General features: G+C 40.9%; 1 protein-coding gene across 1 annotated transcript in view; it reads left to right on the top strand.

Moving 5' to 3' along the window:
• GTF2F2 (general transcription factor IIF subunit 2) overlaps positions 1 to 15483 on the top strand; it is a 185965-nt gene that overhangs the window by 8901 nt on the left and 161581 nt on the right. Inside the window, exon 2 of the mRNA XM_049853422.1 lies at positions 5433 to 5506. Coding sequence (XP_049709379.1) covers positions 5433 to 5506 — 74 coding nt within the window. The remainder of the gene's footprint in view (positions 1 to 5432; positions 5507 to 15483) is intronic.

The following is a 15483-nucleotide window of genomic DNA, read 5'->3' as shown; positions in this document are numbered from 1 at the left end:
GAGGAAAGTGTTTGAAGAAGGAGGAGGAAACAGTTCTCAAATATTGATAGGTTGAGTGAAAAAACCACTGCTAAAGACAAGGACTAAATACTGACTTGACAATATGAAGATCTTTGGTAATCATTTGGATCCGTTTCAGTGTCAGGTTTGGGAGGAAAGTTTGTCTAGAAGTTCAAAACAAAATGGCAGAGGAGGAAGTGTAGACAGCCAATATAGATACTAACTCTACTAAGGAGTTTTTTTTTTTTGTAAGGAGAGGCAGAGGAAGTAGCAGTAAGTGGAAGGGTTTATAGAGTCTGCCCTTACTAGGTGTGTGATCTTGAGCAAATTAACCTCTCTGTGCCTTAGTTTCCTCACTGAGAAAATGGGGAAAGTAATAGGATTGTATGAGGATTAAGTGGGTTAATATATTGAAAGCATTTAGAAGTATGTTTAGTGATAAGTTATCTGTTGCTTGTTGTTGTGTGCCGTCAAGTCAATTCCAACTCATAGTGACCCTACATGACAGAGTAGAACTGCCCCATAGGGTTTCCTAGGCTGATCTTTATGGGAGCGGATTGCTAGGTCTTTTCTCCTGAGAGGAGCGGCTAGTGAGTTTGAACTGCTTGCCTTTCAGTTAGCAGCTGAGTGCTTAACCATTGCACCATCAGGGTTCCAATCTATTATTAGATAATTTACCACAGATTTAGTAGCTGACAATAACACATGTTTATTATTTCACAATTTCTATGAGTCAGAAGCCCAGGCATGGCTTAGTTGGGCCCTCTATTTCCGAGTCTCTTAGATGATTGGAATCAAGGTGTCCTCCATGGCTAAAGTTTCATTTGAAGTCTTGGCTGGGGAAGGATTGATTCCAAGCTCATGTGGTTGTTGGCAGAATTTAGTTCCTTCAGGGTTGTTTGTTGGCAAGAGCTTAAGTTCCCAGCTGGTGGTTAGCTGGAGCCTGCCCTATGTTTCTTGCCACATAGGCCTTGCCAGCATAGCGGCATGCTTCACCAAAGCGTGCAAGCTGAGAAAGCAATGAATCTGCTGGCAAGACACACTTCACAGTCTTATGTAACCTCCTCATAGAAATGATATCCTGTCACCTTTTCTATATTGTATTGGTTAGAAGCAAGTTACAGATGCTGCTCACACTTGGAAGGGGATTATACAAGGTTATGAATACAAGGAGGTGTAGGGGTGATTGGGGGTCCATTTTAAAGTCTTCTTGCCATACTTAGTAAGCACTCTGTGAGTATTAGCTGTTTCATTAATATTACTATTGTTATTATTCGGATGGGAATAATCAAGTAGAGAAGTGGGTAGAGGAGAGAAAGGGTAGTTTTAAAATAAAGATGTCCTTGAATAGACAATAGGGAAAGAAGTTCAATGCACAAGTGGAGGATTGGCCACAGTGCAGTTTTGTTTTTTTTAAATAGTATTTTATTGTGTTTTTGGTGAAGGTTTACACAGTGGTTTAGGTACCTATTCAACAGTTTCTACACAAGCTGTTCAGTGACATTGATTACATTCTTCATAATGTGGGAAACTCTCATTATTTCTGTTCTGGTTGTTCCGTTTCCCTTACTCTGGTTTCCCTGTCCCCCTACATTCTCATCTTTGTTTTAAAGTAATTGTTGACTGTTTGATCTCATATAGGTGATTTTTTTAAAGGACCACAGTACTTACAGGTGATATACATTATTTTTGAGCCAGTTTGTTATTTAGCTACAAGGTAACCTCAGGCATTAGTTTTGGTTCAAGGTTTGAAGAGTATCTCAGGGCAGTAGTCTGGAGGAGTCCTCTGGTCTCAACTAGTTCAAAAGATCTGGTATTTTTTTTTTTTTTAGGACTTCTGTTGTTTTAAGGGAGCCCTGGTGGTACTGTGGTTAGGCATTCGGCTGCTAACCAAAAGGTCACCAGTTCGAATCCACCAGTAGCCCCTTGGAAACCTTATGGGGCCATTCCGCTCTGTCATGTAGGGTTGCTGTGAATTAGAATCGACTGGATGGCAGTGGGTGTTTTTTAAAATTGTTTTAAGAGGAAAAAGCAGAATATAAGGTTCCTACTTTTTTTTTTTTTACTATAGATAAGCCATAGATTTAGAGATTCTCTTTTGATTGTTTTTTTTTTAGTGGAAGAGGAAGTCAGGTTATCAGCACAAGGGAGGAGGAAGAAGTGTTGTAGGTTTGAGGAGTGAAGAGAATTAGTGAATCCTTTGGAGTGGAGCGTGAACTGACTAGGGAAATGTAATTAAATTGCCAGGCATCACCAAGGGCTTATCTGACTAAACCAAAAAAACTGTTGGGTTTCCAAGGAGTGGCTGGTGGATTCGAACTGCTGACCTTTGTGATTAGCAGTAGTAGCTCTTAACCACTGCGCCACCAGGGTTCTGACCTGACTGGTAGCCATGTTTTTAAAGTGAGACCTATTAGCATGATTGTTTTTCCTCAGCTGCTCAGGTGCAGGTGTGGAGGAGGAGGACTAGCACAATAAAATACTAAATAAATGATAATACTCATCAGTGGAAATTGGCTTTAATCAGTATTAAGTTTCTGCCAGGCTTGACTGATGGTGGGAGATGAAGACCAGGAAATGATTATAATAATGGACCTTGCAATCTAGGCCCATTAAAGATAGTGATAAGGATTTGAGCCCAGGTGGGACATAGAAAAGGTGTTAATTGGGGTCAGTGACTCTGAGGGATTGAAGAATGGTTGGACTAAAAGTATGGGGAGAGAGCTGGGAAGATAGGAGATGGTTGTCAGAATGATTGCATGACATAAAGATTATGGAAAGGACGCTGTTATCGATAATGAGAAGGTTTTAGGGCATCTGAAAACAGGGTCTCATCTCAACCAGGATCTTGGAATATAATGAAGAAAAGATATCTTTTTCTTAAGGACTTTATTAGGGAGTTTAACTTATCATTGATTGATAGAGTAGACTGCTGTCTGTAGAAGATATTTTTTCCTTTGTGGTAGAGTAATTGACATAAAGGTTCCCTGGGCAAGAAGCAAAAGCTAACCTGTTAGGCAAGATTTCAAGATTCAGGCCATAAGCTAATAGCTTCATAGGCCAAAGATTCAAAGATTTGATGTTATAACAGTATTTGTAAAGATCAGTTTTTGATCCTATGTTTATTTAGTTCTGACAGATAATGTTGTGGACATTTGCTTTTTTGACTAACCGGTATCCACTTACTTTGATACTGTAACCAAACCAAACACAGTGCCATTGAGTCGATTCCGACTCCTACCGATCCACTTACTTTGATACTGTAACCAAACCAAACACAGTGCCATTGAGTCAATTCCGACTCCTAGCGAACCTATAGGACAGAGCAGAACTACCCCATAGAGTTTCCAAGGAGCACCTGGCGGATTTGAACTGCTGACCCTTTGGTTAGCAGCGGTAGCACTTAACCACTACGCCACCAGGGTTTCCGATACTGTAACAGCACCCTGCTTTTACTTTGTGCTCTCCCTTTTCATTCTGTGTTGATTGCCCCTTCCCAAAGGTGTCATTGGCTCAGGCTGGCCCGTGAAAGTGTCTCATCTCTCTGGGTACAGCGATAGGTCCAAGGAAGGGCACATGATCTAGTCATTGCCTTTTGCTGAGGACTTTTGGGAAGCGAATGATTGCTCCTCAGGAGCTGCTTCAGCCATCTTGCCACACAAAGGGAAAGCCTATCAAAGAACTGAGCCAACATGAGAGAGAGAGGAATTAAGAGGTGGTAAAAGGGGACATCATTTGAGCCCTTACCAGTACCAAAACCACTTGCCATCAAGTTGATTCTGACTCCTGGGAACCCCATGTGTGTCGTAGTGGAACCATGCTCCAATACGGTTTTCATGGCTGTGACCTTTCGGAAGCAGAGCATCAGGCCTATTGTCGAGGTGCTTCTGGGCAGGTTTGGACTATCAGCCTCTTGGCTAGTAGCCAAACATTTAACCTTATTAACCAAGGACTTCTTATTGGAGCCCTTAGGCCACCTTAAAGCTATCTCTGGGCTTCCTAGTTACTTGGATCAATAAATTGCTTTCTGTTTATGTGGATTTAGGTTGATTTTCTGTCATTTATCGTCAAAGGAGACCTTTTCCCACCTCTGTATTGTTGTCTGGTACATAGAATGGAGACAGTTATCATAAGGAGTTTGCTAGATCCTCAAAGCTTGCTTGAATGAGTAGGTTGCATTGTAGGAGAAACTTTGTTAAGATGAGGAATCTTTAAAACTTTTTCCCTTAGATCTTTGACATGCTCTTCTTAGCATGTGTGCCTTCACAGGAGAGAACATACAATCTGAAATCAAGTCTTGGGTCTGATACTAACTAGATGTGTTATTTCAAGCCTCTGAACCTCAGTTTTTCTCATCTGTGGCATGGGGAGAATGATGTCGACTTTGCACGGTGATTGGAGGATTAAATAGGATTAAAAGAACAAACAAACCTATTGGCCATTGAGTTGATTCCAACTCATAGCAACCCTATGTTGTTGTTAGGTGCTGTTGAGTTGGTTCCAACTCATAGCAACCCTGCACACAACAGAATGGAACGCTGCCTGGTCTTGCACCATCCTCACAGTTGTTATGCTTGAGCTCATTGTTGCAGCCACTGTGTCAGTCCATCTCATTGAGTGTCTTCCTCTTTTTCGATGACTCCCTACTTTACCAATCATGATGTCCTTCTCCAGGGACTGATACCTCCTGACAACATGTCCCAAAGTATGTGAGACACAGTCTTGCCATCCTTGCTTCCAAGGAACATCCTGGTTGTACCTCTTCCAAGACAGATTCGTTCATTCTTTTGGCAGTCCATGGTATATTCACAGTAAAATTGAAATCATTATGGAAACAGACCCCCACATCTTTCTCCTGGGGAGTGGCTGGTAGATTTGAACTGCCAGCCTTTTTGGTTAACAGCCAAGCGCTTAGCCACTTCGCCAGCAGGGTTCCTTTTTAAATGGAATACAAAAAATCAAACCAAACTAATTGCCGTCGAGTTGATTCCAACTCATAGTGACCCTATAGGACAGAACAGAACTGCCCCATAGGGTTTCCAAGGAGTGGCTGGTGGATTCAAGCTGCTGACCTTTTGGTTAGCAGCCGAACTCTTAACCACTGTGCCACCAGGGCTCCTTTAAATAGGATAATGGAGGTGAAATGTCTAGCATGGTACCTGACACTATTGCCGCCTTTCTCCTTCCTCTTTTCCCAGCCTCTGTTATATTGTTTGGCTGTTTTTAATAAGTTTTTGTGTAAAGATTGCATACCTAATTGAACAAGTACCGGTAGGTAGAGTCTTCTATTGACACTTCTATTCCTGAGAGCTTGATACTTAATGACCAGTTACTAGGGGTAGAAAATAAAATAGAAGCAGTATATCGTTTTATGTTTACAAAGATTTGTTAGCATCTTAAACATAGTCTTATTAGTGTTTTACTTTTCTTAGGTTCCTAAATACTTGTCACAGCAATGGGCCAAAGCCACTGGAAGAGGCGAAGTTGGAAAACTGCGAATTGCCAAGTAAGTAACTGACATTTTTAAAAGCTGTTTGGAAATGCTTACAGGTGCGTTTAAATGTGATTATAGTTCTTGTTCAGGTAGAGAATTTACTTCAGTTTTTTTTTTTTAAATAATTATTGAGATACTTGGAAGATAAGTAACGAGCACGTCAAGGCCTATTAAATGATGGTTAGCTGCTGCAGGAAGGAGTTGTGAACACAGGTGGTGTAAACACAAAGTTAAGTTTACTGGTGAGATAGATTAGCAGTGAATCAGCAGAGCATGTAGTTCTCCCTCCCTCTCCTTTGGCCCCGTGAGTAGGTGTGCTTGGTATGGGCATAACTGGCTGCACCAAAGAAAGTGCTCTGGTAGAAGGACCTTGCCACTGTGCACTGTATCTAGAGGGACATCAATTAATTAGTCAACAGTGTAACAGTAAGCTTCCTGGTGGAGGAAATTCAACTCCAGTCAGATTTCCATGCTTATCACTCCTTTGAAACACCTCTTGTGTGTGACCAGTATCCTCCATTTTCCACGTTATCTGTTAGCTTTTGCTGCATAACAAACCACCCCAAAATTTAGTGGCTTAGAATAACAACTGTTTTATTTGCTCATAATTCTAATGGGTCACATGGGAAGTTCTGGTGTGGACCAACCTGGCTGGGGCCGGGGGATCTTGGATGGCCTCACTCATGTGTCTGGTGGCTGACTCAATGTCAGCTGGAGCAGTGGCCCTGTATGTTTCATCTCCAGCATGTTCATTCACGTGATGCCCATTCACATAATGGTGAAACGGCTCCTAGTAGCAAAAAAGAGGGCAAAACCCCAAGGCACAGGCACTTTTCAAGCTTATGCTTGTGTCAGGTTTGGCCAAAGCAACTCACGTGGCCAAGCCCAGATTCAAGGGTGGAACAGTAGTCTCCACGTCTTGAATTGGTCGTCATTTTTCACAATCTACCCCATCCACATGATTACATCTAAGCGCCAACTAGCAGACCTATTCTTTTTTTTTTTAATTTTTATTGTGCTTTAAGTGAAAGTTTACAAATCAAGTCAGTCTCTCATACAAAAACGTATATACACTTTGCTATATACTCCTAGTTGCTCTCCCTCTAATGAGACAGCACACTCCGTCCCTCCACTCTCTATTTTCGTGTCCATTCGGCCAGCTTCTATCCCCATCTGCCCTCTCATCTCCTCTCCAGGCAGGAGCCGCCCACAGAGTCTCATGTGTCTACTTGATCCAAGAAGCTCACTCCTCACAAGTATCATTTTCTATCCCATAGTCCAGTCCAATCCCTGTCTGAAGAGTTGCCTTCGGGAATGGTTCCTGTCTTGGGCTAATGGAGGGTACGGGGACCATGACCTCCGGTGTCCCTCTAGCGTCAGTCAGACCATTAAGTCTGGTCTTTTTACGAGATTGGGGTCTGTATCCCACTGTTCTCCTAGCAGATCTCTTCTTAATTGACCTTCAACAGAATTTAACAGGGTTGATTACTCCTTTCCTGAAACATTTTTTCTCTTGACTTCGGGACACCACTCTTCACTCTCCTTTCCCCTCACTGGTTGCTACTTGTGTCTCTGTCTGCTTCGTCTGCTCATCTTCTCAATCTCTAAGTGGTATATGACCCAAGGACTCAATCCTTGGTTCTTTTCTTTTCTCGTTTCACTTCCTAGGTGGTCTCGTCTTATCTCCTAGTTTTAAATACCGTTTATATGCTGGCAATTCTCAGATATATTTCTCAAGCCTGGCCTCTCACTTGAACTCCAGACTCATACATGTGACTGACTCGACGTTTCCCCTCAGATGTCTAGGAACTATTGAGGCCTTTTCTGACCTCTGTAGAAAATAACACCCTGAGCTCTCTATCTCCCTTACCTTCTTTTTTTCCCTGTCCCAGTGCTTATCACCATTCCTTTGTGTGTTTGCTGAGTATTTATTCACTTTCTACTGTGTCCATTTGATATACTGTATACTATTTTTTTTTTTACTATATATTATATACAGATAAGTAGAGTATTTTCTCGTACTAGAGTATAAGCTCCTCAAAGTCAGATTTCTGTCTTGATGAATGCTGTTATCTCCTACATTTAGAGTAGTGCTTGGCATAATAAAATCACAACCAAACCAATTGCTGTTGAATCAGTTCCGACTCATGGTAACCGTATGTGCTACAGAGTAGAACTGCTGCTAGGATTTTCTTGACTGTAATCTTTATGAGAACAGATCACCAGGCTTTTCTTCTGAGGTGCTGCTGTGGGTTTGAACCACCAACCTTTAGGTTAGCAGACAAGTGCAAACTGCCTTGAAAACCAGGGTGGGGAGGGAGGAGAAGGGAAAATGAGTAACTAGATATATAGTAGACAAGTGTCAGCTTCAGTGAAGGGAAGGATGACACGCAATATAGGGAAAGTCAGCACACCTGGACCAAAGCAAAACCATAGAAGTTTCCTAGACACATCCAAATGCTTTGAGGGACTTGGGCCTGGGGGACATCTAGGTCAGCTGCATTAAGATAGCTTATAAAGAAAATGTTCTTCTTCCCACTTTGGTGAGCAGTGTCTGGGGTTTTAAAAGCTTGAGAGCGGACATCTAAGATACGTCTATTGGTCCCATCTCACCCAGAGCAAACAATAGTGAAGAAAATGAAGGACACAAGGCGAATATTAGCCCAAAGGACTAAAGGACCTTTTGAACCAGAGATTGCAGCAGCATGAGACCAGAAGAGCTAGATGGTGTCCGACTGCCACCAAGGACTGCTCTGATAGGGATCACAACAGAGAGTCCTGTACAGAGCAGGAGAAAATTGTAGAACAGAATTCAAATTCATGAAAAAGACCAGACTTTCTGGTCTGACAGAGATTGGAGGAACCCCAGAAACTATGGCCCCCAGACACTTTGCTAATCCAGAACTGAAATCGTTCCCGAAGCCCGTTTTTCAGAAAAAGATTAGATAGGTATATAAAACAAAAATAATACATGCAAGGAATGTGCTTTTTAGTTCAATCAAATATATAAGACCAAATCAGTAGCTCCTGTCCAAAAGTAGGGTGACAAGGCAGGAAGGGATAGGAACTGGAAAAATGGACACAGGGAACCTGAGATGGAAAGAGGGAGCATGCTGTCATATTGATATTGTGGGGATTGCAACCAATGTCACAGAAAAATATCTGTAGAAATTTTTGAATGAGAAACTGAGCTGTAAACTTTCACTTAAAACGTACACACACATACACAAACCCTATGCAGCAGTTCTACTCTGCACATATGGGGTCACCATGAGCAGAAATTGACTCAACAGCAAATAACAACAATAACAAGGGACCTTCTTTGCATAGTAGACACTCAATAAATATTTGCTGAATGAGTAAATGAAAACTGCTATGACAGATTTGGAGCCCTGGTGGCATAGTGGTTAAGAGCTGGTTGCTAACCAAAAGGTCAGCAGTTCAGATCCACCAGCCACTCCTTGGAAACCCTATAGGGAGGTTCTGTTCTGTTCTGTTCTGTTCTGTAGGGTTGCTGTGAGTCAGAACTGACTCGATGACTCCTAACAACAGCGGTGACAAATTTAGCTATTTCATTCTTTATTAGGTTGTAGTTCAAAAAGTGAGATGGTTTGTTAATCAGAATAGGAACATGTTTAAGGCCTACATTTTTTCTGCTAAAGCTTCATTGAGGTTAGACCTCTTTTTTGCCTAAAATACCCACTGTCCTTAGGAAAAGCTTATACCCTTTAAAGTTTCCTCATTAAAGTCAGTTGGCTCTGCAGTTTGGATTTGGTGCATATTCTGGGGATTTTGCTCTTTGGAGAGCAATGTTGTTTTCTTGGATTGTGTCATGTCTTTAAAGTAAGAAACTTTGATACCTTCCTATGTTTATGCCGTAAGTATTTTCATCTGTATCTTACTTGCTTTTTTAATTCCTCATTTTGTTTTAACAAGGTAGTGACTGGAAAACAGGTAGACTTTTTCCCCCAAAGTTGTCAAGTTAGGTAGGGGAAAGTAATAGCTCTTTTTCTCAAGGAATGTCACTGCACATTTGCAGTAGAATTAGGCTTGAATTCAGGCCTCTTAGTGGGAAGAAAACTCAAGCGTGCTCTAGTCCCGGTTCTATCACTTAATACCAGTGAGACTTTGGTTAGGCCACTTAATTTTCCTGAAGTGTAGTTTCCTTTCTTTAAAAAATTTCCCTGCACTGCAGGGCTTTTATATAAATCCAATGAGATAATGTGGAAATAGCTATCATTTTTATATTTGAACTTTATAAAATGAATATGCTCCTGGAAAGTTAGAGATAAATCACATTTTTTTATAAGTGAACATACTGTTATTGGGAGAAAAATATACTTTTCATTCTAAATCTGTGGTGATCTTTTCTTTTAAATGTGAAATCCTTTGTGATGCAAGTAATTAACTACTTTCCTGTTATGAAATTCAGAAATTTTTATATTAGACTTTATTAGAAATGGGAGCTACCACCAAGATAAAACCGCACAAATTATGTCCCTGGAGAAAGCCAGGCTATAGCAGGAGAAAGTATTTACGTGACAGAACACGTGGTATTGTGGAATGACTGACTACACTGGAGCTCAGGACTTGAGTTCTGGTCCTAAAAGGCTGTTGACAGTTGTTTGACCTTGGTCTTACCCCACTAAGCCTTAGCTTTCTCATTTGTAAAATATGGATAATAGTATCTCTCCAGTATTACAAGACAGATGAAATAGCCTAAGCTTTGTTAAAATACATTGTAAATTTAAATGTTCTTCGGTATTCTTTCCCCAACCAGGAGTATTACATTTCAGAAAACTTCATTGGAAAGAAAATACCTGGTTGAGGAATGTAAAACCTGTCTTTTCTATGGTGGGAAGGGGAAAAATTATGGGAAATAGGGTGAAAGGAACTGAGGTTGCAGGAAAATTTATGCAAGGCCTAAGTACTAGTTTGATTACTAAAATAAAATGTAAAGATAGTATGCCAAATGACCAATAATGGGCGTGGCACACATTTTCTTTACCATATGTTGCTTGGCAGAAAATTTTGAAATTCCTTTCATCTCTTAGGAAACCCTGGTGGCGTAGTGGTTAAGAGCTACGGCTGCTACCCAAGAGGTCGGCAGTTTGAACCTGCCAGGCGCTTCTTGGAAACTCTGTGGGGCGGTGCTACTCTCTCCTGTAGGGTCGCTATGATTCGGAATCGACTGGATGGCAGTGGGTTTTTGGATGGTTTCATCTCTTAGTTTCAAGCAGTTGGTTTACATAGTTGCATCTAATATGCATAGGATGACCGGACTACCAGGTTTGCCTGGGACAGCCCGGTTTATGCCTGTTTTCCCTGTGCAGTTGTTTATAGTGCCCTCTTTCCAGAGTGTCCTGGTTTGACAGTAGACTATGTGGTTGCTGTATATGTTAACAGACACTCATGTGTGTCTGTGTATTCTTCCACGCTTATACTCATTACCAGTCTGGTTTTACGAGCCGGCATTGTTGACTCCTCTAGGGGCCCAACCATAGCATCATAGAAGCAGAGTATTACATTATACATATTTATACAAGACTACATTTTTTTTTTTTTTTTAATCACCTACCTTTATATAAAACAAAAAGGTCATCTGTTTTCCCACAACCCCACTCCTTAGAGGAGGCTATGGATAAGAGTTTGGTATGTAACTCTCCAGGTCACTTATAGATTATTTTGGATGCATGATATGGACACAGTTTTGGAATATCTTTATCTGTTCTACCATAGACCATAGCTAAGTAAGTATTTCTCAAACCCTTTGAGGCTCAACCTTGGTAACTTCAGAACATAGTGCAGCACTCTGATTCTGTTCTCTTTTATATTTAGCTCAAAGGCTTTGGTTTGTTTTGTTCCATTTTCCTTTATGTCTTCCCTAGGGTACACGGCCAGTGCCTTTATTACTTCGGTTTTTGTCAATTCTGTTAAAAATAAAATCCTTAGTAGAAATGACTTGAAATCCCTGCATTCAAATCTCCTCAACCTTTGCATTCAATTTTTCCTCAACTATGGTTGAGGAAAAAGTGTAACCTATCAGAATTTCTTAAAAGATGACCTTGTGTTTGAGGAAGGGTTTCTTTACCAGCGTAAGGTTCCAATAAGGAGCAGACTGTGTGTGTGTATTTTGTATGTAGATAAAAGGTCTGACAGATTTCCCAGCTGGTATGACACATAATCTGTCTTGTAGCTCCTGGACCCTTTTAATCTCACTTTGGACATGTGATCAGGAAAGTCCAGTCCTTAGAAAAGGACATCATGTTTGGTAAACAGCAGAAATGAGGGAGGCCCTCAGTGAGATAGATTGACGTGTAGTTACAACAGTGGGCTCAAACATATTAAAGATCATGAAGATGGCACAGAACAGGGCAGTGTTTTGTTCTGTTATACATAAAGTCACCACGAGTTGGAGCTGACTCAGGGCAACTATCAGCAACAACAAAGACCCTTTTATGGTAGATTTATAGTAATTAGTACGTTAAGGTTGCTATGGAAATGCTTGAAAATAGCTTATTCCCAGATAGCTCAAATATTCTCCTTGCTGCCTGGTTTACATTACTGATTTACTTTGTTTTAATTTATGTTGCTCTTTCTAAATCACTAAAATCACTGTTAAATGCAGGATATGTGAGGAATGGCGTAGTAGCACATGCAACTAGGTTACCCGGATTTTAGTTGATCTCAAGTTTTAATATGAGTCAGCAAGGTTATGTGGCTATTAAAAAAAAAAACTGCAGTCATAGATGCTTGTTTAGAATGAAGTAAGATGATAATCCCACTCTTCTTCACCACTTAGCTCACGGTGTAGGCATTAAAGCATTATGTTCAGTTCTTGGTGCTGCACTTAAGCAGAGACCTGAACTAATAAGTTGTTCAGCAGAGTGAAAGTAGGATAATGAGAAAAACGAACAAACCAGTGCCCTGTGAGGATCATTTGAAGGTGCTAGGACTGTTAACCTCAAAAGAGATGATTTAAGGCAAACCAGGTAAACTGTCTTCAAATATTTTTAAGACTAGAACATGCATAATCAACTATTGAGTCTTAGAGGCAGATTAACCACTTTATGGGTTACCTGTGGTTAAAAAAAAAAGTATGTTTGGGTAATAAATGAAAATTGCTAAGGTTTTAGAAAGGCAATGTGATGCACTGGATTTGAGTATGGACTCTGGAGTCTAGCAGGCTTGGACTTTAGTCCTGGCCTTGTCACTCAGTAGCTATGTGACTTTGGGTAGGTCATGTACCCTGTCTGTTTCCTCATCTATTAAAAGGAGATGGTATTAGTATCTCACAGGACTAACTCATATATAATACTTAGTTCACTACATGTTCACTGACTGTCATACCACACATACTGCAAAGTCCAAACGGTAGTCACTGTGTCGTGTCTAATGTGGTCTGGGTTCAGATTCCCACCCCTAGTCCTCCACCTTGTGCCCCATCATATCTCCCAAAGCCAAGCAGTGGTTTGCCATTCGGCGTCAGCGAGAACTAGGAGGATCTACATGGTATGCTTGGTCATTCCAAAGCAGTAGAGATAAGGCTGTAGGGTAGTGGGCAGGGGAGGGAGAAAAATGCAGCTGGAAATGCATCTCTTTCCAAATTTGGTCCTGTTTTAATGCCTCAAAAAAGGTGAGTCCAGTTTGGAGTAAGATGAGAGTAACAGATTATTTTAACAGCTGATAACATTTGGGCCATTTTTTTTTTTTTTTGAATAATTTTTATTGTGCTTTAAGTGGAAGTTTACAAATAAGTCAGTCTCTCACACAAAAACCCATATACACCTTGCTACACACTCCCAATTACTCTCCCCATAATGAGACAGCCTGCTCTCTCCCTCCACTCTCTCTCTTCGTGTCCTTTTCGCCAGCTTCTAACCCCCTCCACCTTCTCATCTCCCCTCCAGGCAGGAGATGCCAACATAGTCTCAAGTGTCCACCTGATCCAAGAAGCGCAGTCCTCACCAGCATCCCTCTCCAACCCATTGTCCAGTCCAATCCATGTCTGAGGAGTTGGCTTTGGGAATGGTTCCTGTCCTGGGGCAACAGAACGTCTGGGGGCCATGACCACCGGCGTCCTTCCAGTCTCAGTCAGACCATTAAGTCTGGTCTTATGAGAATTTGGGGTCTGCATCCCACTGCTCTCCAGCTCCCTCAGGGGTTCTCGGTTGTGTTCCCTGTCAGGGCAGTCATCGGTTGTAGCCAGGCACCATCTAGTTCTTTGGTCTCAGGATGATATAGCTGCTGGTTTATGTGTCCCTTTCTGTCTCTTGGGAACGTAATCACCTTGTGTTCTTGTTGTTCTTCATTCTCCTTTGATCCAGGTGGGTTGAGACCAATTGATGCATCTTAGATGGCTGCTTCCTAGCGTTTAAGACCCCAGACGATTTGGGCCGTTTTTGTCAAGTAATTTATGTGATGTTCCCAAACTGTTGTTCTTGGATTATTTTTATACTTTGGACGTCTGATGTGTACCACATTTTGATTAGTTTATAGTTATGCTTTAGCTTGTTTAATTTTAAAACCAACTTTTTGTATCACCATCCTGCCTCAGAATACTTCAGTTTTCAAAATGTTACATACATGTTTTATTTTACTGACAATCATGTGTTGTGCGCCTTCGAGTCAATTCCGACTCACAGTGACCCGATTTGACAGAGTAGAACAGCCCCATGGGGTTTCCAAGGCTGTAATCTTTACGGGAGCAGATCACCAAGTTTTTTCTCAAAGCAGCTGGTGGATTCGAACCTTCAACCTTTTGGTTGGCAGCCTAGCATTTAACCATTGTACCACCAGGACGCCTTGTGACAGTCATATAGTCTATACTCATATGGTTTCTCCCAAACACTTTTACTTCCTAGCTTTAGTTCTAAACATATTTAACGTTCAAGGTCATGTTGAGGTCCACTACTCATAAAATATATACAAACAAAAAATGAGATGTAGTTATTCTTTTGTACAATTGACTAAGTTTAGAACATGAAGGCGAAACTGCACGGTGTTAGGCATTCATTTCTGAAGATACTACTGTATCGTACAATGGTTGATGTTTATAATTTTGACCACAGGTCATCATGGAGAAGTTAAATTGTAGTTGTAATATGTAACTGCAAAAGGTCACATATATTTCATACATTCATACACAAAGACAAAAGAATATGTAATGCTTATGAAATACGTTTTAAGTCTTCAAGGATTAACTTCCCCCTTTTTTCTGGAAATACAACTCATCCACATCTCATCATTCTCTTACCGTTCTGCTACAATGCCGTTATAATTATGTGTATATGAAAATGAGGTTGTGTTCTCCTGTGCTCCAAATTGCATCTAGGCGGCTTTCTAGTCACCCAGACTAGAAATGTCAGCATGATCTTTTTAATTCATCCTTTTTCCTTTGCTGCCCACTTCCTGTCAGTTCTTTTCTATCAGTTCTGACAGCTTAATGACCCTGCCATGGATCTCCGCCTTGCCTCCTACCACTCCCTGGTTTAAGCCTTCGTTATTTTTTATTTATTATTATTACTTTTTGTGTGTTTTTTTTGCATTATCCTGAATCCAATTTATTAAACACTACGTGGGTGCCTTCTATGTCATCTTTGTCTTGCCTTTAGCATCTTGGTCTTAAAGACAGCAAAATTACATGCTTCTAGGAGCCATATTCATTAGTGATGGGGAGGGGACTGTGGTGAATTCAATTCCTGCCCCACCTGTGCATGTCCAGGGGATTGTTGTCATGCTGAAATGTGGTCCCAGTGTTGTCAAATCTTCTAGAGTTGTGCGAGAAGCTGGGAATTCATATTTTTATGTGGAATCTTAAAATTTTTCACCACTATTCTAAATACCTCCCCAACAAAAAGGGTATTTGCATTGCATTTTAATATATTAAAGAATGTGAGAATTCCTAGAGTAAGCAAATCTGTTTTAGAGTTTGTGCTCCTTAGTCTGGCCTAAGAGCTCTTAACCACCTGACTCCAGTGTAGCATTCA

This window comes from Elephas maximus, chromosome 14, assembly GCF_024166365.1.
Source record: "Elephas maximus indicus isolate mEleMax1 chromosome 14, mEleMax1 primary haplotype, whole genome shotgun sequence".
Classification (NCBI taxonomy): Eukaryota; Metazoa; Chordata; class Mammalia; order Proboscidea; family Elephantidae; genus Elephas; species Elephas maximus.
Note: the sequence above shows the minus strand (reverse complement) of the source record. Positions and strands in the feature narration are given on the sequence as shown.